The sequence below is a fragment of the Trachinotus anak genome, unplaced genomic scaffold (assembly GCF_046630095.1).
Source record: "Trachinotus anak isolate AG129_WGS33_773 ecotype Australia unplaced genomic scaffold, CSIRO_AGI_Tana_v1 ptg000032l, whole genome shotgun sequence".
Classification (NCBI taxonomy): Eukaryota; Metazoa; Chordata; class Actinopteri; order Carangiformes; family Carangidae; genus Trachinotus; species Trachinotus anak.
The window spans coordinates 16,929,455-16,952,206 of NW_027273883.1; the positions used below are offsets into that span (position 1 = coordinate 16,929,455).

At 39.5% G+C, this 22,752-nt stretch overlaps 1 protein-coding gene across 2 annotated transcripts in view; it reads left to right on the forward strand.

Moving 5' to 3' along the window:
• col14a1a (collagen, type XIV, alpha 1a) overlaps positions 1-22,752 on the forward strand; it is a 124,045-nt gene that overhangs the window by 58,536 nt on the left and 42,757 nt on the right. For both annotated transcript variants that reach the window (XM_071469378.1, XM_071469377.1), the window contains exons 24-33: positions 1,732-1,878; positions 4,150-4,224; positions 7,153-7,292; positions 9,931-10,054; positions 16,861-17,004; positions 17,348-17,512; positions 17,727-17,765; positions 17,894-18,032; positions 20,451-20,593; positions 21,804-21,913. In XM_071469378.1, the coding sequence (XP_071325479.1) occupies positions 1,732-1,878; positions 4,150-4,224; positions 7,153-7,292; positions 9,931-10,054; positions 16,861-17,004; positions 17,348-17,512; positions 17,727-17,765; positions 17,894-18,032; positions 20,451-20,593; positions 21,804-21,913 (1,226 nt within the window). The remainder of the gene's footprint in view (positions 1-1,731; positions 1,879-4,149; positions 4,225-7,152; positions 7,293-9,930; positions 10,055-16,860; positions 17,005-17,347; positions 17,513-17,726; positions 17,766-17,893; positions 18,033-20,450; positions 20,594-21,803; positions 21,914-22,752) is intronic.

The following is a 22,752-nucleotide window of genomic DNA, read 5'->3' on the forward strand; positions in this document are numbered from 1 at the left end:
CGAAGCTGGCCACCAACGTTATTAGATGTTGGTATTTGGTTGAATGTAGTTTGTGAGATCGGGTGACCAAAATTCAATGTCAGGACAATGTGTAACGCCAACATTAATTTGACGCAGAGTAAATCAAACATCTTCCAAATGTCTCATGTCAAAGTAATCTTGCCACAAAAATATTGACATTCTAGTTGTGAGCAAAACCCAACCTCTACTAAACATTAGCTAGACATCACAATGTCAGTTAGTGAATGTTGGGTTTTGACGTCAACCCGATTTTCATTTCCAACCAAAATTTAAGGTCGGTCGGATGTTAGAGTGGTTAGAGTCGAGCGTCTTTCTGACGTTATATTGGCATCCGGTGCCAGAAGGGATCAGAGCAATGACAGTTCTACACCTAAACTCAATATAGCTATTATTAGCATTATTAGAAAGGCCTATAACTCTGATTTAAAATAGATTTTCCTAATAGGGTCCCAGTAGATGGTTGTGAATGAATGAATGGGAAGCTCAAGTCTTGTAGAGATTGTAGACATATATAAAAGTAAGTGCTTCTACTGCTTTTTAGTGGAAGAAAAAAAAGAAAGCAAAAAGACGGAGGAAGATTTCTCTCTTCCAACTTCCCTATAGCTCACACTTTTCTGTTTATCTCCATCTCTCCCTCTTGCCTGAGCGGTAGTTGGATATTCTAGCTGGAGTTTAGAGATTTGGTTTAATCCGCGCAGAGCCAACCAGCTGCTTAAACACCTTCTCAGATAGAAAAGTGCAGCCTCTCAGTGACAGCTGTTTCCCTAAACTTTATTATCTATGGCTGTTTCCTCCGTGGAGGAGGGGCTAATTTGTCACTCTCCAAGATGAGAGACACATTAGGAAACAGAATTAGACTAATGAAACTGACAAATGGCAGCTATTAGAGTGTATCTGTATGTGCGCTTCCAGTTTCCTGTTTGTTCCTTTTTGGCTGCCAACATAAATTCTCATTCATGTTTTTTTTCTCTGTGATGCTATCCCTCTACAGCTTCTCAAAACAAACGCTAAATTGAAAGTGTTTGCAGTCTGCAATCCTGCAATCCAAAGGAAATTGACAAGAGAAGAGGGAAGAAATCAATGATATGATTCATTTCATTTTTCAGTGGATATAATGATGTTTTCCTTCAGTCTTTATAACTTCAGAGTTGTCTAGTTACCTAACTTTTTGGTGTAATAAATTAGTAAAGTTGCACAAGCTGCGGTCCGTCTCCTCATTTTGTTTTCAGTTAAGTGTGATAAATCAAGAGACTGGATGACTTTGATGTATCAGAATCAGTTTGGTGGAAAACAAAACATGAAGCTTCACCATAGAAACCGAGTCATGCATTGAGTGGAAAATGTCCAAAATGTACTTTAAAGCCTAACTTCTCTAACTCTAAAATAAAATTTTAATATTATTATTTCTGTAATTAATAATATGAAGATATTTTTACATGTTGCTGTTACTCAACAGTGCATTCATCTACAGTTGGAAAATTTTCAAATCTTGTTTCAATCTCCAGACGATCTGACCATGTCTGTGCAGTGTATATGATCATACTCAGCAGGCCTGAATATGATGCAGAACATGGCTGAAGACAGAGACTTGTGCTCTGTGACTAGTTAATTTGAAACAGGACCTTCAGAGGGATTTGAGCTTATTAGGATTTTATGACTGTTAAAGTGAACTTCAAGTAATTTTTTGTTTTGTATGTTGTTTATTTGCAGATAGCCAAAGGCAGGAAGTGAGCCTGGGAGGTGGTGCTTCCCGACAGTGCTTCTATGATCTCACTCCCAGCAGCCAATACGAGATCAGCATTCACACACAGATGCAAGAAATGGAGGGACCTTCAGTCACTATCACTGACATGACGTGTATGTTGCAAATCTTTTATATATTGTATATACATGGATGATTATGTTCACATGGTCACCTTTGCATTCAGGACAGAAACAAGTGCAGCGTCTTTGAGTTTTGAGTTACCACCCATTTATTTAAATTTTTTATCAAAATTTTATAGGAGGCTGACTCACACTCAACCTTTTTATCCTCTTTTACACCAATTTATTGTCCACTGCCACTCTCTCACCCCCTCCCCCTACTTCTTTCTCAGTGTTCTCCCCCAAACTCATTTCCCCCAATTAATCCCTCCAGTTGCATTTTATGTGTCTTTCTCCCTCTTTCCATCTGTCCCCCAGTAGCCACCTTCTACCACACATCTGTCTCACCTCTGCAACTTTCTCTTTTACGTTTCAACCTCAGTCTCTCTCTCTCTCTCAATGTCTCTCTCAGTGAAGATAGATTCTTCTGTTGCAGTTCATTGGGCAGCTGATGAGCTGAGGTGAAGCGCACAGCTCCAGGGACCGGGAGTGCTCAGCTCACAACCAGGGTTACAGATAGATAGATAGATAGATAGATAGATATGACCTCAGATAACACACACACACACACACACACACACACACACACACACACACACACATACACATACACACAAACACACACAGATTCCCGGTCTAATGTTGTTGATCCACAGATTTTGAGTAGACAACTGTCGATGAAATACAGCAGGAGACATTTGACTTTCACCAAATGTTGCAGGTCTCCAGACACTGCAGGTGGAAGTATTAAGATAATTGTGTAAAAGTCATAAAAGTTGTGAAACCACTATATAAACAAACTCCAGTACAAGTACTTTAACCCTGCATTTAAATGTTTTCAGGAAATTGTGCTTAAGAATCAAACGTAAAAGTGTTCATTAAGCAGAATGGCCCCTTTTAGAGTGCTAAATTATTCTGAAAGTCTTAACATGTAGGTGTAAGAGTTTAAATGTTGTACCTGGTGAAAATGGAGGTCATTTAAATATTGAATATACTGTTGGGTAGTTAATTTTACAACAATACATCATATTTTATAAGATGATATCATCTTTCATATGTAAAATCTACGTGGGAATTATATTGCTGTCACACAAATGTAGCATAGTAAAAAGTACACTATATAACTTTTAAAATAGTTGAAGTAAGAAGTATAAAATGAAAATACTGATTAAGGTAAAATTACACCAGAATTGTGCTTATGTACACAACTTGTACATACATCAGACAGAGAGAATGACATCGACAGTAACATGAACCACTCCTAAACCTCAAAAAGCCCCAAGGGTTTATTGTTCTGTGACATTTTCCACAGTGTGGATCAGTGATGGACTGTCAGGGCCTGCTAAACCTTCTCTGAAAACCTAACGATCGCAATGAGGAAAATAATTATGTATTTTTTAGTTTACTGTTAATAATCTATCTGCGTCCCATCATTTTCCCAATCACTTCCCTCTCTCAGAACAGACAGGAAGGGGAGACAACAATAACATTTCTTAAACTGTGTGTTTTCTCTGTTCTTCTCATCTTAAAATTCTTGAAAAGTGGGCGGTTAAAAGCTATAACAGTAACTGTTTTTACTCACACAAAACATACATCATCATTGAAGGCTTAACCATAAAATCCACAGTCTATCACTGCCACAAATACCACCAAGCAAAGACGCTCAAGAACAAAGTTCATGATTGAATCAACCACATCATGCACTAATTATCTTACCATGGAATCTAAAGAAACATTTCAGATCATTTTATCTACTTTCATGAAGTACGTGCCTCTTCTGTGGGCAGTGGCTGATGTTTTCAAGATGATTTGCTCACTTTACTCTGGTTTGACAGAACCCACTGCTTTCAGCAAAGTAATTTGCTTGGCGCTGAGGCTTACCTTAACCTGGAGCTGTTTTTACTCTGAAAACCAGCCTCTGGTCAGACAGATATGAGACTGATGAAAATAGCACTTGCTCTGCTGTGTACAGCTCAAAGGAATAAGGGGAGTGAGATATATAGAAAGAAAGTACTTTGACTGCTGTAGCTGTTGCTCCTGTGCCTATAGGTTGTAAGCACATATTGGACTACAAATCTTTTCACTGTAAAGTCCCCAACTCAGCTGCTGGAAGAAGGAAGAGGACTTTCACCTTAAAAGAAACAGCCTTTCTCATGTTTCCAGTTTACTGACCATGTGTGTGTGTGTGTGTGTGTGTGTGTGTGTGTGTGTGTGTGTGTGTGTGTGTGTGTGTGTGTGTGCGTGCGTGCGTGTGTGTGTGTCCAGTGCCAGCACCCACACAGGCTCCGACTGAACCACCCACCACAGAGCCGCCTCCCACCATCCCGCCTGCTAAGGAAGGTGAGGAAGATGCTGAACACAAACACACACTCCTTTAGGTTATTCTTTCCTCACGTTACCCTGAGTATTTTTTTGTGATAGTTGTAGTCACCTCACACTAGTTTATCAGTCCTGAAATTCACCTTCAGATCATTAAGAAATATGTAGGTAAACCTGCAAACCATTACAGTATATATACACCAATTATATATTTCATAAATAAAAATTATGCCCATCGACTAGCAACAGATATATGCAATATTTGTGATTTCAATGCTTTATGAGAAGGTAACAACAATTATGATTTAGATTATTATTCTTTCAGTGGTATATTTGGCACCTATTCTGTTGTTTTTCACTGTATCTTTGTAACAGGAAGGTATGATATTCCCACTGAAAAATCTTGATGAGTTATTCAGTGATCAGTGTATCTTGTAATATATATCTTACCTAAACTGTATTGCATTTACTAACTTTGATGCACTAAATTGGTGTGTAAAATTGTATCAGATCAAATGATTTGAATTAGAATTGGGGGCAACAAAAAATCTGATTGAGACACTGATACGTAGGAAAATGTAACCAAAGTATACAGAGCTCTTCAATTTAAAACAATCAGCAATACCACACTGGCCAGCACAAGCAATGTTGCTCTGGCATGATTATGACACAGGAAAAGAAAAAATAACCTAGCAATTTACTTTTAATAGAGCCGCAATGTTATGCCACTCTGTACTCTTTACACAACTGTGAACCGTGTTTAGTTTCAAAACATCAGGAATGACCTTGAAGGAAATTTGGGGATTTAGGGGCACTATAATAAAATTACGGAGTGTAACTTTAAGGTAAGCAAAAAGTTAAAATCTAAAAACATTTAAGTGTCTCACAGGAAGTCAGCGAGACGTTTACTCTGTTCTACAACTACTTTATTGTGTGAAACATAGTCAGACCACTGTGGACTGCAGCCGATGCCAAAATAAAGAAAAGCTACTCTAAGCTACTTTATTATCTTATTACCTCATGCTTAGTAGAGCTAACCTGACCGCTCCCATCCAGCTTCAGCTTCAGGCTCTGTTTAGCCCCAAAACACCAGAGTTCTCAGTCCAACCATCTACAAACAGGACACACTGGCAAAAACATACAGGGTGCACCTGTGATTGACAGTTACATGACTTGACCATCATAAATACATAATGTACTGTTTGTACCTGTCTTTATCCAGGAAGCAACACTTTCCCTCACAAAAGTCCTTTAAACTACATAAGTAAACTGACCATAACGACCAAATGCCTAAAGATTACCCTGTACTGTACTTAAAAGGTGTTATGTAAGCTTTTGCTATCGCTACACACCCAACTTATCATTAAGAGCTGTTTTCTTACCAGTCTAGAGGAAACGTTGCAAGTTCAGCATCAGACTTCATCCCTTTACTCGCCAAGAGCTGTTTCCGGCAGTTGCTTCTATTTCCCTCACTTCTTCTTCTGCATTCTAACAAACTTTGCAATAGAGGCACTGTAGTGTCCAATCTGCCCTCAGTTCAGCATGAGAGGATGATGAAGTATTGCTGCCCAGAGGGTGTATTCTAACCTCTTGTCTTGTAAATGCAACAATGGCTGAAGCTCCTGGCAAGCGACCCTTATCACCACCATTACTGCCCGACCCTGGCAAGAAACCACGTTTGGCAGCAGAGAGAACTTAGATATAGCACCTTTAAACCTTGACTAACTGCAATTGAATGTTCAACAGCAAATGACTCATGAGAGAGGACAGACCAAATATTCTCACAGCTCACAGGAGGATTTTTCTAAATTTGACAAGCTCAGAAAAATTAGAAATAAAGGTGTACAAGTTCATAGTCAGACCCTCCTCCTCCTACCCAGACAGTCCTCTTCATCTGTTCCTGTCTGATGGGCTCAGATTAAAGGCTGACCTGCAGGACAAACTCCTCAGACATGAACCGGCACACCTGCTGAGCCCGTCTGTAAGCATTTCTCTGTAAGTGTCTGACCTTTTGTCAGACTGATGCCTCCATCCATAATCATAGGCATTTTTTACTCAGGACAGAACCGCAAAGGTAGAGGTAAGAGGAAGCAAGATGTGTGTTTGTCTGTAAGAGGGAGAAAGATGAGGGGAGAAAGTAAAAGGAAAAAAAAACAAGAGAAAGACACTGAAACAAAGTGATGGCCAGGATGAGAAAAACAGACAGAGATAGGGCTGCAAACAGAAAGTACAGGGGAGACGGCAGAAAGAGACAAAAAAGAAAGTGAGGAAAAGACATGCAATATAAAGCAGAGATAGTGGTGAGTTTTCAAGTAGCCAAATTAGTCTCCTGTACTTTGTTGTATTTACAATTACAACCATTTTTCCTCATATACACTGTAGATACAGTTCACGGCTTTTCCCAGGAATTTACCCATTGACATGGTCATCAACAGGGTTTGGAATTTAGTGCAGACTTGGAGTTTGAACACTTGTTAAAACCACAAAACAACTTTACAGCAGCAAAGACAACGCTATAGGGAGTCATTCAGAAACCTGAGAAGACTAAAAGCAGAAGGAAAAGTCACTGCTGGAATATCCAGGAAAATGAATGAGCAGCTTACAAAAGAAAAAAAAAACAAACAAATTTGATCTATTTTTATTATCAGAAAAGTCTGAGTTTCAAACTCTGAGTTAGAGAGTGTGCATGAAACCTTTAATCTTATAAACTCTACAGAGTACAGATTAATCTGAAGACCCAGTCTTTGCATATTTACCCTGCTCCGGAGGATGTATATTTGCAGTGCTTCATACTATTTACTCAGAGAATGAATATATTAGACAGCCAGTTAACAGTCAGCTTGTGCTTTGTCCTCCAATGACCTTCATTCTGTATGAAATTACTTTTTAAATGCAGAGACAAAACAGTGTGCTGCTAAATCTGTGCATCCCTCTTGGCTGTCTGTCCAGTGTGCAAGGAGGCCAAGGCTGACCTGGCGTTCCTTGTCGACGGCTCCTGGTCCATCGGAGACGACAATTTCATGAAGATCACACGTTTCCTCTACAGCACCATGGGATCACTGGATCTGATTGGACCAGATGGCACTCAGGTCAGTCACATGACCACAGCTATTTCACTCTACCTCAGACAGGAAGAACTCAAGAATAAAACCAGATAAAGAATAAAATAATGTCAAAGTTTTACTTACTTAACTCCCTTTTCCTGCATGTATCATTACATGGGGACAGATTTCAGAATTGAAAATGTTTGAATGCTGTCTTGAGCACTTTACTCTGACTAATGTTATGCTGAGTCTCCCTGGAGTGCTGGTATTCATGCTCATGACTGCTAGTGGTTCTTGTGTCTAGTCTAAATGTCTCTGTCTAGTGAAAACGACTGTATATACGGTACCACAAGTTAAGCAACAAAAAAAAGACAAAAGTGCTGAGGCTTTTAATTCTTGTTCTCTCTCTCTCTCTCCAATTTATTTTCTTTGTTATAGCATATTCCTTCTGAAAAATGCATGTCTTGGGAAATACAATGTAAAGCAGATGCTGAGGATATAGCCAAATGTGGCCACACTGAAAACTATAGTAATGATGAAATGAAGAAATTACACATCTTAGTGTAATGTGAGGATAAAGAGGCCATTCTTAAAGTGTTGTGAAAACATATATATTATCATTTTCAAATATATTTTTGTCCCATAAAATCCCCCAAAAAAGAAAGATAGCAAACATGCTTTCCAGCTTTGCTGCCATGCAGAGCACAACTCTGTGCTGATTTAACTTTTATAACATATATCCAGCAACGCCCCCCCCCCCCCCTCTCCAAAGACACACCCCACTCCCCAACTCCCACCCCCACATCTGCTGAAATCCATTTAACCGCCAGCTACTCAGAAAAAGAGAAAGAAGAAGAAGAAGAAATAGTTTTAATTTCTTCTCAAATGTCCCTGAAACTAGACTTTCATTCAGTAGATAAAGGAATAAAGGACACTGGGAGCTGTCTGTCCATAATGAAATGATGGAGCGAGATGCAGCTAGCTATTCCTTCCTTTTTCTTCTTTTCTGTTTTATTCTCACTGTTACATTTCAGACAGGAATAGAAATTCTGGACATTTGCCCAAATAATGAATCTTGACGAATCCGTGTTTACTCCTCCTTCTTTGTACCCATGTGCTGTTGGCACATTTATTGTTTGAGGAAGGCTGCTGCTGTTGGCATTAATTGATAGTGGAAGGGTGCTTTGGAGCAGAATTTCACCCAGGTTTCTTACTCTGTCCCCTTAGAATTCAGCCTTGTATTTATAGAAAAGTTTAGAAAAGTGAGAGGGAACTTTAAAACCCCCAGTGAGTCAATCTTTACTCTCTGGAAGGCCTTTTTGTTGCTGAGCAGTGTTCGATTAACTCCACTCATTTGCTTCCACTGTGTTTTGTGCCAGAAAACATTACTTCTCTGGCAGGAGAGGTGGTCTTAATAAATTAAGTCTAGATGCAGTAAAACCCGGGATAAACATCAAATGGTTCAAGTATCAGCTTGATCCTCAGTGTAAAATCCACCATAAGCAATACTTAAGTAACTTAGGTAATACTAAATCATGTTACCGTAGTGACTTTTACCATCTCCACTCCCTCAGTATGTTTCTCATGTATCTGGTTCATCATTAGGTTACATCAGGCTCTAACTTGGGGCAGTAGCTTGCTGTTGTCAATGTGAACAAATTTCTATGTGCTTCCTGCCTTCATGGCCCCCCACCATGTCAGCAGAGCTCAGCTGGTTCATTTGTCACACTGCAGAGGTGCTTGCTAGACCCTTTTCTTTCATTTGTGTAATGTCTGCTGTTAAGCAGTTTGCTACCCTCGCTGTGCCCCAATAACCCTCTGGCACGAGACTACCAAGAGCAAAACACTGGCTGTAATGTGAGAGAGTTGGCTGTACAGTACAGAGAGAGCTGGCTGGTAAATATAGGCCTCCCGGAGCCAAGAACAGCACTATTAGCAGTCTGGAGGTAATGATAGTTGTTCGACCCTCTCAGAGTTATGCAATTAGATTGATTATAGTTCTGATTTGGGAGTGTGAACATATATATTTTAGTGCATCTTCACCAAGAGACTTGCATGAAATAAGTCTGTAATATTCCTGTTTGACATCATGAACTGAGCAGATGAGAAACGGTCAGATCTGTGACCCATTACTGCTTTCACCTATTAAACCTTAACGTTAAACTATGAAAATATCACATTCTGGCTTCTCGTGTACAGTTTAACTTTCCCATCTGTACAGTATTCACTTTGTGGGGCTGTTTGAGCATGCTCAATTTATATAATTACAGTATTTCCTCCAGCAAACAAAGGAAGCATCTGTTTGATGCTGTAGTTGCTGTTCAGAATAAATGCAGAAATTGCAGGTGATAATGAGGGAAAGTATTAGATTTTTGGACCCAGAGCACTGTAATTTGGCTTCATAACATACCGACAATGCCGCATGGAGTCATTTGGCTTCCTGCTTTTTGTTTTGGAAGAAGATGAAATGAACCCGAGCACTCAAATATAGAAACACATTGCAGTGGTATTGTGACTGACGTGAGTACAAGCAGATGATGACTGAATTTGAATTTGTAGGTGAACTGTCCCTTTAGAGCAAGTGCAAAAACAAAATGGTTCAGTTTAACTTTGTTTAATCTGATGTGACGTGTTCTTTGAACTTATTTCACTTACCTGTCTGTCTGCCTCCGTCTCTCTTCAGGTGGCCATTGCTCAGTTCAGCGACGATGCTCGCACAGAATTCCAGCTGAGTTCCCATGGCAACAAAGAAGCGCTGCTGGAAGCTATTCAGAGGATCCGATACAAAGGAGGAAACACTAAGACAGGTCAGAACAGTGCATTAGTGGGATTGATGTAGTAATAGTTCATGCAGAACAATCAGACAGGTAAATTCAGGTGTCAGTTTGATACCTCAGTCTAATGCACCTGTGGACAAAATAATCTCGCCACAAGGTCCATTGTTCTGAAGCCTTTGATCATATTACACAATCTTCCTCTGTTTGCCTATTTGTCATGAAAGATGAAATTTCCAAGGACTTCTTTTTCATCCATGTCTTCTTAAAAGCTGAAATTGAAAGTTCATTCTTGACCTTGGAATCAGAGGTTTACACAACAATCTCACCACATGGTCCATTAGTAGCTGGTCTGGAGCTTTCAAGTATTTGTCCAAAATTTTTACATCTGCATTTCCATGACAACTGGAGTGCCTCCATTTGCTGACGATGATTGTGTGAAACTCCAGAGCAGCTACTAATGGACCTTGCGGTGAGATTTTTTTGACGACAAGCTGAGGTGCATTAGACTGAGGTTTCAAACTGACACCTGACAGCTGCTGTTTCTCCAAGGTCAAAAATGAATTTTTAACCTCAACTTACCAGAATCGGTGTTGAAAAAAACATGTTGAGAAATTTTGAAATACCTCTATGAAAAAGTTGTTGTCTGCTTTGGGACATTTGTTCAAAATATCACATATTGCAGAGATGAAAAGCTTTAGGGGGGTCGGGATGTCTCTTTGGGTTGTGAATCGTTTGTAAAATTCATGTCTGCAGCTGCGCTAGTACATAGAGGGTGAATGCCATTACTGTGGATGTACAGGTAATGCTGGAGCAGAGCGCTGAAACTCCTCTAAAGTCTGGGTCATGGCTCAGTGTCTGCTCAGAGTAATTGTGTCCTTGAGCTTTCCTATCAGCTCTATCATTTCACCACTTAACCCTTCCTCCTTCTTCTTACTCCTCACTCTCCTCTGTCCTCTCCTCCAGCTCCTCTGCTCTTTTGCCAACCTCCTACTGTTCTCTCCTCAGCCCTTTAGAGCTTTAACACTTCCTCTTTCTAAACTTTATCTTTGTCTTTCCTTCTTTCTTCATACCGCTTATACACCTACACCTACTGTACTGTCTTGTAGTTGGAAACAGGTGGTGTTTTAGCTGACAGAGCAGTGTGTGTGTGTGTGTGTGTGTGAACATGGCCATAGCAGAATAGAAAACAAACCATGAAATATTATCCTCCCCACACAAAGAGAGAGAGGAGGCAGCTTGCTCTCAAAAGGTTAGGCTACTGCTCACCGACTCACAGTCTCTCTGTCTCCGTCTCCTCCTATCTCTTTGTCTCTCACCCACACATGGACACATGAATACACATAGAATTAATCTTCTTCAATTGCGTGAACATAGTGCCTATTCTTCAGGCTGTCCTTATTCTACCATAAAAGCCCACACAACATATATTTTTAGTTTATGTGTATGTAATAGTTTTACACAATTTATTCAACAAAAAAGCAAATATGTTTATTATTTATTTGTAAGTCCTTGTTTTTTCAGGCGAAGGTGGAGATTATTTCCATGTTTTGTTTAATGAAGCTTTGATATTGTTCTCTTCCTCTGTGATTCTGCACACCAACATGACTGTAAAACGTAATGCAACAGTGTTTTAACTATACAGGCAAACACTTACTGAGCTATATACTGTACTTCTAGAGATGGTGCCCAAACCTCCTTACTTGCATCGTACTCCACTGGTCCATTGAGATGTAAACTACTAGTATTTCTGGCTTTCAGGACTGAGTGTAGCACTACAAACCTAGAATCTTTTTCACTCTCCAAACCCTAAACTATTCCCTTTCTTCACTCTTAAACCTCAAATTCTCCTCAGAGACCCAATCAAGGCCCCTCACTGTGTCTAAATCCACCAAAGCCCTCAAATAAAAGGCCATAGCTTTCTGCCTCTTTAACCCGTAGCCTCTGGCAGATATATCTGCATAGAAGCCAACAAGAACCCCACAGCTTCAATGCCTTTTTATGTTTTTACTGTAAATGGCTAGCTTATTTTAAATCCTTTGTCCGATAACTCCCAGGTCAAGTAAACCCATCAAAATTTTGAAAAACATGCTCAAAATTACACGTGAATTCACAGTAAAGTTACAAAGTTTGTATCAGATCCGAAGAGAAGTTCTTTTCTTCTTTTCTTTTCTGGATGATATTGTAGTGTTAATCAGAAAGATGGTTACAACCTGCTTCTTTCCACATCTGGGAATTTCCCACTAACCCCACCACCTCAGACAGTCAGCCACAGAGTTGCTGCTGTGGTAACAGGAGTTTCTTGCTCAATGGCACTGCAGAGGTTGTTGCTTGAAGAGAGGGGACAGCTACTTATTCACCATCTGAGCCTTCTTCTAGTCATAAGCCTCTTCTCTATACCCATTTTACAAACAGTATGTAAATGATGCTGCCTTCTTTAAGACTCTACAGTCATTTTTTTTCATCCACCCTCTCCTATGAGTGTGAGGGAAGGGTGTGTTGAGGATTCATGGTGCTGAAGCTGATATTGTGGGATTTGGCTTTTCACTATGCATTTATTCATTAAGGCATTAGTGAGCCTCTGACTGGCTTGGTGAATGATTGATTTAATGTAGCTGCTGCTGTAATAGTCTTTATCCCTGTGCTGTAGTGGATGTATGTGAGTGTGTGTGTCTTTTGAGATTGATTTTCATGCTAATCCCTGGCACTGCTTGACTGTACAGTACATAGGCCTACAGACAGAGGAGCTGTGTTGCAGTATCTGCTTATGGGCAAATTTAGAGGTGTGTTTGATTTCCAGGTGTGTATGTGTGTGTGTGTGTATGTGTGTACGTGTACGTGTCACTCACAATATGTAAACTAGGGTTTCTTTTAATCCTTAATTTTTTATTAATATATTCAAACATTGGATTAGTCAGATTGTTATTTTCCTTCTATGAGTTTACTTTAGCAGCCAGTCAATTTCCAAGATTTATGAGTCTTTTATGAGTGTAGCAATGAATGTATGAATGACCCATGAATGGGTTTCACTGAATATAAAAAACCCATTCAAAATCTATTGTATATTTTCAGCAATGCATTTGATTATCCAAAAGTGTTTTTTTCAAATCGTTCTTAGGAACCTGCAGTAACTTGTCAAAGATTAAAGGATTTCCTCTCCTCTCTCCGTTCATAATCACCCAGGGAGAATATTACAGCCTCTTCCTTGTCATACAGATTTCACCTGCAGCCACAAAAAGAACAGAGAGAAAAAGTCTCCTACTTCATTATATCGCACCAAGGCTTTGGATGCTAAAACAAGAGAGATGGTTTCAACTATTTTTATACTCTCATATTGTTTCCCCTCTACACTGACAGCAAGAAAACTGGTAAACTGTTGCCAGACACCAGGCCAAATCCAAACTGACAAGGATTATTTCACACTTGCAAAGTGATGGATCACTGATTGATGACGGGCTTTTCAACCCAGCATCTACTGACATGTTTGTTTTGTGTTCATTTTTTGTTTTTCTCACCCTCGTTTCATACATGCTCGGTCTTCCCTGTCTGACCAATCTCTTCTTTTCTCTTTTTCGTCCTCCCAACTCTCTTTGTGCCCCTTACCTGCTCTTCTCCTCCTTCCTCCACCACCCACTCAGCGCCTCCTCCCTCTCCTCCTCCTGCTCATCTTCCCTCTCCTCTGCTCTGTCCTGTGTCTCACTTCATGCCTGGGTAGCTGCTGTAATTCCAGCCTTGTCCAGCATGATCAGTGGACAGTGTAGAAACAGATGTATCACTGGCAGATATGTGACAACACAACACTTTACAGGGCAAGCACTCTATCATTTTTCATCACTGACAGCTAAGTGAAAAAAAAAAAAAAACAGGAGGAGGAGGAGGTGAAGATGTGGTCCAAGGGTTTTGGTTTGTTTAGAATCCTGGAGACAGATACACTGTATACATAGAGCTGTTTACGCCACACACACTTGTGTACAATAAGTGGTTAGTCAACTCACGGGCCATTTACTGCTTCATATGGTTTAGTTTTTAATACAAACCTCCCTGATACTCCTCTCTTAAGAGCTGTGGCATGCTTTTGAAAACGCAAGAAGAGTGAGAGGAGAAAGTGTAAAAGGACAAAAGGAGTAGAGAGGATTAATAATTGTCCATGTAATTATGAAAAGGTCAGGTGGAGATGAGTAGATGAGCTTCATGAGCTATTAATTCAAATCACGATGGACAGTATGCAAATATTAGTGTTAAATGGAAATCACCTACCTGCGTGTGATGATGATCAGGAGACTGCGTGTTGGTTTGCATGCACAGAATGACTTTATTTCCACACATGTTGTTGCATATAAACAGTCTCTACAGTTCAGATTAATTAAACTCATGAAAGACACGCTGCATGTCAATTTTTCATGTTATTTTAAGTGATTACACCTTGTACTTCACCATCCTTCATCAGGATGTCTTTTTAGCAGCAAAAGACCTCTGTGGAGGCAAATACATCAATAAAAATATAATAAAAACACAGTGTAATTGGGCATAATGTTCTTCTGTTGTGCATTGACACCATCTTGGTTACTTGCTGTGGGTGGGTCTCAAAACCTTTTAAAACTGTCCAGACAGATTTTATTGACCGATTAATTCCATTAGCAGGTGACCTGCACACTGTGAAAAGTTCATCTAATTTTATGGGTTTGTTTTTTTTATCACAGACTGGATTGTGACATTTTAATCTTAGTTTTTTTCACCTGTCCATGTTTAGATCCCATTAGAATACACAGGACATTGTCTGTTTTCTGACATACTTTAAATGTTAAAGGGCACTCTGGGATTTTAGGTCACTCATTGTCATGTAATAATTATGGGGTCGATAATGTATTTTATTAATGTCAGTGGAAGAATAAATAATACATGTTTTTAATTAGTAAGTACATTAAAATTGAAGCAAAGGTCTCAAGCATTCACCTCCATGTAACAGGTGGGGAAGAGGACATTTTTAGATTGTTAATGAGCTCATTCATGCTTCCAGTAAGTTTTGTCTGCCAAGCATTTGTCAGCATCGAGTCTCACTTGGGAAAAAATGTAAGCTATGCACAGTTGATTTAAACATTCGTCTGTTCCAAAATGTCGCTCCAATGAAAAAATTAAGTAAGACAGTAAGAGTAATATGTGGAGCACCTCATACGCTAAAGGACCATACTAGTGATTTTGCATTTTCATTCAATAAATCAATCAAACTTTATTTGTATAGCACTTCTTATACAGGTTAGTGCAGTTTAAAGTGCTTCACATTTCAAAAATTGATAATAGCAAAAGCAGATTAAACAGAATAAAATATAGAAATTTTACAACATAGATATGATAAAAAGAAGTGAACAATAACCATAATAACCATATTTAATCAAAACTCAGGGTGAAGAGGTACAGTTTGAGTTTACGTTCAAAAATTTCCTGCTGCTCTCAGCTCCTAGGAGAGACTGTTCCAGCAGCTCGGAGCATAAAAGCTAAAAGCTTCCTGCCAAAGGTTTTAGTCCTGCACTTCAAAACAATTAACAGACTTGTGCCAGAGGACCTCAGGAGCTGTACTGGTTCATAGAGTGTAGCCATGTGAAACATTTATGTGTTGCAAGAACATGAAGTGCTTTACAAACAATCAGAAGAATTTTAAAATCAATCTGGAAACTGACAGGCAACCAATGCAGAGACTTTAAAACAGGTGTAACGTGTTTTCTCTTTCTGTCCTGGTCAGAACTCGAGCCACAGAGTTGTGAATCAGTTGTAGCTGATTTGTAACATTTTGGGGTTGACAGATAGGAGAGCATTACAGTAGTCAAGCCTGCTGGATATAACAGCATGCATCACTTTTTCTGAGTCACTCAGAGAGAGAAATTAGGAATATTTTTAAGGTGACAAAAGGTGAATTTGGGCACAAGCCCCACATGATCTTTGAAGTTTAGCTCTGAATCAAAGATTACCCCAAGGTTTCTTGCTTGCTGGCTTGGGGTAAGTCCAAGGTCTATGTACAATGACTGTATATGTTAAATCACTACTGGCCATGTTCCCAAGCATGGTGTGTGGTTGTCTTTTTCATTTTTATTATGTTTTTCCTTCAAGGCATCCATTCACAGAACAACTACAGAATTGCAGAGACCTGAGAATGGTTTGAGTTAGAGAAAGACAGCAAACATCTTGGCAGCATTTTTTTTCTGAGAGGTATATATTATTGGTCAGTTAGAGACACTGCACATTAAGGAATTGACCAATTATAGCAAGTGGTTATACAGTTAGATTGGGTGGAAAAGGCTCTGCTGTTTGAGGGTGCTCTCAAAGAATCTAAAGAGTGAAGAGTATTCTGCTGAGATTGCTAATCCCCCTTTACGTGAACATTTCATCTTGGTCACATCAAGCAAGGGAGCTGAGTCAGCAAGTAATGCTAACAGCATCAGGTTTTGTATCTGTGTCGTATACCTTCATTAATATGACTGGATCGTACTGGCCACACAGCAGTGAATGAGGCAATGATTGTGAAGTTTATTGGAAACAGCTGACTGGCTCAGTCGACCAATGCAAGTGTAGCTTTAGTGTGCTGCAGGAAAAATGCCATGCTTTGCTGCATGTATTTGTGTAATGCAACAAAATTGTGATTTAAAAAAAGAGGACGTAATGTTTACTATGATTGTCTATTTTTTATTTAAGTCTCTGCAAGTTCATTTTACAGTTTTACAGAAATAAGATCAAACCGAGGACTTGCAAATTAGAAGGAAAATGGGTGCATGGGCTAAATATGAAAAAAGCAGCACTCATTAGTTTGGCTGCTCTAAATCGAGTGTTTGCTTTTTGCCATCCCTCAGGTCGGGCCATCAAACATGTGAAAGAGTCCATTTTCACTCCAGAGGCCGGAGCTAGGAGGGGCGTCCCTAAGGTCCTGGTTGTCTTGACTGATGGGCGTTCGCAAGATGATGTCAACAAAGTGTCCAAGGAGATGCAGATGGAGGGTGAGTATTTTATCGACCAGACATAGAAATAAACTTATTGGTAGTTGATTTAAGTCCTGGAAAATTCTGGAAATCATAATTTTTTTGACACTGGATGTACAGTATGTGATTTGTTGACACTGATGCGGTAAGTTGTGTGTGTTGGTACAGTACAGGTAACATGAAGACAGAACCTCATTCAAGCTCAACCTCATGAACTGTTTGTCACATTTTACTCTTACAGACTCTTCAAACACTGGTTTGAAACCTATAACTCCAATAACAGTGTATTCTATTAGGCTATTTAATCCTATCCATTGACTTTAAACTTGTAATGAATCTTCTTGTTTAATTCCGTTCTCAGACTATATCATCTTTGCCATTGGCTTTGCGGATGCGGACTACGGAGAGCTGGTGAATATCGCCAGCAAGCCCAGCGATAGACACGTCTTTTTTGTGGACGATTTGGATGCTGTGAAGAAAATAGAAGAACAACTCATTACCTTTGTCTGCGAGGCTGCTACTGCCAGTGAGTAACACCACCACCTTATGTTTAAAACAGAGCTGTGGAGGAAAAGAGAGATCAGAAAAGTTGTGGAGAGATGCAGAGGTTGAGCAAGGACTCTAGTTAGTGGAGAGACACTAAAAATGACTGAAGAAGAAAAGGTAAGGAAAGAATAATTTATTTGATGGTTGAGAAAAAATATTGCAGATGAACTAAAAGACGCTTTTCTATCTTCCAGCTTGTCCGTCCGTTTTGATGAGTGGTAACACGATAGCAGGTAAGACGTGCAAATTACAGGAAAAATAAACAGTATAACATTCTCACAAGCCCATCTACTGTAGCAGACCCCTGGATGGAGAGCTAATGATGACAATGAACATAATGATGCTGATTTGTCTCTCGCAGGTTTCCGTATGATGGAGAAGTTTGGCCTGGTAGAGAAGGAGTACAGCATGATACCTGGAGTTTCTCTGGAGCCGGGGTCGTTCAACAGCTTCCCCTGTTACAGGTTACACCGTGATGCCCTGGTGTCACAGCCCACCAAGTGAGTAATGTCACCCCCACAGTAAGATGGAGAAATTTGAAAACACACCTTTGTTTCAGTTGACAAACCATAAAGTTGTGCATCATAGCCAGCCATTAACATTATAACCCTCATACAGGTAAGATGTATTAAAGGGCTGAAACAATTGATCAAATCATTATTTTATGTTCACAAAGTGAGCTGGCAGCTTATAGATAAATACAGATCAACCTGTACTGCGTCATCGGCTATACTGGAGTACAAAATAAATGGCCGCAGACAGAGCTGGAGGTGACGGTTTGTTCAGTGACAGTTTAATTTGTTCAAGTGTCAGCGAGATCAAGGTGTCTTTTGCTAAAAACAACTGAGAACAAATTACACACACACACACACAAGGTTATAAATAGGACGGTTCAGTGTCACAAAAACAACCAGCATCACACACATTTGTTTAAACAATCACAAACAAAACAGAACTGGTGGAAAGTAAAAAGTGGTGTTGTGTTATCAATTCCTGTGGTTAGACGCATAGTACCAGAAACCAGTTACTTTGCACCATATCCCTCTACCCAGCATAATTCTCTTTCATGAAAGGCATACATCGTTTTTAATATTTTTTAATGAGTGAAAGTGAATCCAGCTCACTACTATTTAACCTTAAATGTCTATTGTGTTGTATAGAGTTACATTGGTCCTACTCCTCAGTGTTTGCTCGCTAAGTGACTCTCCTTTCTTCTCTCTGGACCTGGGGAGTGGTCACTGTCAATGGTCAGCAGGACAAAAACACCACAGGACTTTGAATTATCAGCCAGCAGTGACACAGAACTATTCAACAGTTCGGCCAAAGAAAATCACTTGACTTTCAGGGTGATAGCAAACTACTGGAGAACTAACATAAAAACCAACAAGATTTTCCCTTTGTCTTTGTTTGGATTATCTTTTAGCCCACAAGGGTTCACTTCCCACTCATAAGACCTGGGCTGTGTTATGTTGTCTTGCACGTTCCACAAACAGTACCTGTCCCCTGTGCCAACAACCACAAAGAGTGATCCTGAAGATTATAGAATTTATGCCTTTTGCCAGGATTTAATTATATTTCACTATAAGAATAATATTGAAGTAAGACTGAACTTCCATATGCGGCAGCCAGACTCTAAATGACGCACATTTATCTGATGAATTAATGTAAATACAGTTTATGTTCCCATTAGATAGAATTAGAAAGAGATTAGAAAGCCTTTCATTATTTTCAAACTTTTAGAAAATGCAGTTACGATAAATCAAGGCATTTTTACAATAAAAGGAAATTTAATAAAAGCACTGAGCGGAATCAGATTGTTGCAGTAATATATTAATCATGCCGTTTCCTCTAATCCCTGTAATTCCTATAACCAATTAATACAAAAAGCAAATTGGCAGTTTCAGGTCATTCTTTTTCAGGAGCTGAATCATAGTTTTTTCAAATTGATCACAACCTGTAAAAACTGCATCTGCATAATGTGTCACCATCAACTGGCAGTGGCTACAGTAAATATAAAAAGGTCAAAATATAGATCCATTCAATAATTACTACTTACTGCATATTAATGCCAAGTAGTTTCTCATGGAGAAGACTCTATTCTTTCTAGTGTAACACACAGTTATAGTATCAGTATCAATAACTCAGCTTGTCCACTGACCAGAACAACGGTGAAACTAGCCCAAACACTTAGATTGATTCGACTGTTCCAAAGATTAAAGGTGTGAAAGTAATGTCCTCCAGTTTTATATTAAGAGTTCACCTTGTACATTCCAAGCGGGTTTCAAATTGCTGCTTTAGGCCATGACCAGTAGTAATTAACAGCATTACAGAATTTACAGAAGCTGGAAATAAATGATTTAAAACATTGTCAGAGATAATTGCAAATGTAGGTTGGGAGCATGAAGGTTTACGTAGGACTAAACCACAAGGAATTATTCAAATATGAACCCATCCATACAAAAACTTAACAGGAGCATCAAGTGCCTTCAGTTGTGCTCCTGTAAAGTCTTTCATTCTTGTCATTCTAGGAGCTTTTTCATGGTTTCAGTTTCCTCTACTGTATATAACTTATTCTGAGATTGTTCAGTTTGTGAAAAATGACGTTGATGAGTGCTCTGAAAAGATGATGGTTTGAACCTGAAGTGCTTGAAGGCAACTGCACAAGAAAAGGCTAGGCTTACTGATCAAAAAGTGGCTGGCACTCAAAGAGAGACTGAGGCATTCAAAGAACACTAAAAGCATTCACATCAGCTGAAAGGAGACAATGGCACTTTAAAAAGACACCTAGTAGATATATGCCTGAAGGGCACAGCTGACCGTGTGTGTCTGTGTGTGTGTGTGTGTGTGTCAATGTGTGTGTCTGTGTGTGTGTGTGTGTGTGTGTGTGCCCATTCTTTCATCTTTCACATGTCTACCAGGTACCTTCACCCTGAAGGTTTACCCTCTGACTACACTATCTCAATGATGCTGCGCCTACTCCCTGAGACTCCGCAGGAGCCCTTTGCATTGTGGGAAATCCTCAACAAAGACAACGAACCATTGGTGGGACTAATTCTGGACAGTGAGTTTGAATCATTTGTGTTTCACTTTCACTTTATATATTTTTTGGCTCACCTGCATTGTAACACATCACAGTTTGATAAGTACAAACTCCAACAGCTCATTTGCATTCCTAACTCCTCCAAATGATCCTTGAGAGTTATTAATTCAGCAGATTAGAAGTGACACTTGAGGGAAAGCACTAATTACAGCAGAGGTATTACTACATTTTTTGATTGATGATAATGTAGCTTTAGATGGGCAAAGTTTTCCTCTTATATTGTACCTGAGCTCTTCTCTTTGGCTTGACATGAAGCCAGTTTTTTAAAGCCAAAGCAGATGGGATGATAATAATGACGGTGTCGTAACATCGACCAGGGTGCAGTGACTGTGTTTACGTCAGACTGTGATAAGCGATGTCACAGAAACACTGCACACTAGGTGAACTCACCCCAGGCGTCATACTTCAGAGGTGTTTTAGACACCACTGACTTGGAGGAGACCCAGGGCAGACCTCTGACCTGCTGTGGAGATTATATTACCAGCTGTCGTTGATGATCTTGGGAACCCTAGGAATAGCTGGAGGAAGTTGTATTTTGGCTGCTCTGCTTTCCTTGTTGACCCTGGCACAGTTTAAGCAGTAAAAGCATGGGTGAAAAAATCTAAATCGTATTTTGGGTTTGGTTAACTTACAGAGAAATGTGGAAGGGAACGTGGATGATGGCACTTGCATTAAATTGGACTTCTTTATTCAATTCAATCCTCTATCTCTAGTTATAATGTTACAGTCTTTGTGCTTAGTTTTCACTGACATGTTGCAAACTCTAATAATAATTCTCATTGCCACTTACATCACATAGAGTATATTATTAGAAAAATGTGGAGGATGGGATTATGTTCTTGCCCTCTGATGGTTGCATTCAGTGCTTGGTGAAAAAATAAAAATAACAGGGCTCTCATGTTTATGTCACAATGAAATTAAATGAAATCTTTTAAATGCCTCTGTTGAAAGGAAATATGATGAAATTTGTACTTCTTCAGTATTAAAATGAATCTTGGGCAGATGAACAGCAGAGAAGCACAAAGATCATTGTCCTATTGTCCAGCACACGTGGTTCACTGTTGTTACAGACCAGCTCTTTACTGGAGTCTAATATCAGCAGTACAATACAACAATACAACAGGCGACTTCTACCTGATGTGAACCTTTTCTACCCTCTGTCTCCCCACAGACTCTGGAAAGACCTTGACGTTCTTCAACTATGACTACAAAGGAGACTTCCAGACTGTGACGTTTGAAGGAACAGGAATCAAAAAGATTTTCCATGGCAGCTTTCACAAGGTTAGTCTTCAATATACATTATATGTCTGTTGAAAATGACTTGATTACTAGACTGTGAAAGGTGAATGAGAAAATTGATTAATCAGTGTAATAACATTACTTTAGCTGGTTGTAGTTTCATGCTTGCTTCTGATTCATATTATAGTATAGGTAGAGATTTTAAAGAAAAAGAATTGCAGTGTTAAGTGTTCATGTCCAGTCTTTGCTACTAGGTTGTTGAAGTTCTTCAAAACTAGAACCACTTCAGCACCAATCACACTGACTTGAAAATCTGACTTAGTTTACTCAAAGAATGTACCCCACAGTGACGAGATTTACCTGTTTTCATTACATATCAGGTTCACACTGACAAACCCTCATTACAAGTCTCAGGTTGTCGTTTTTCAGATAAATATTCAGATCTGCTGCATTGAAACTCTGCAGAGCAGAAGGGGACAGAGGGAGGAGGAAGCTTTCCAGCAAGCTGCTGGGAAAGAGACAAAAAAAGAAAAAAAACAAGGAAGATGTACTGTTGATGTTTTTGAAGTTGTGGAGCCTTTTGGTTGGTTTTCGAGTGGAATTTTTCTCTCAACTAGTCAACACTGCTGTGGTGTGTGTGTGTGTGTGTGTGTGTGTGTGTGTGTGTGTGTGTGTGTGTGTGTGTGTGTGTGTGTGTGTGTGTGTGTGTGTGTGTGCAGGTGATGATACCCTTCCTCCCTCTTCTGTCTCTCCCTCCCACTCCTCACTCTTTACACCCTTGTTTTTTTAACTAGTGGATTGTGCAGTGTGGGAGTGAAACTGCAGATTTCATCACCCTACAAGACCTCTCTGTAGTCTCTCATAATGAAGTTATAGAGGAT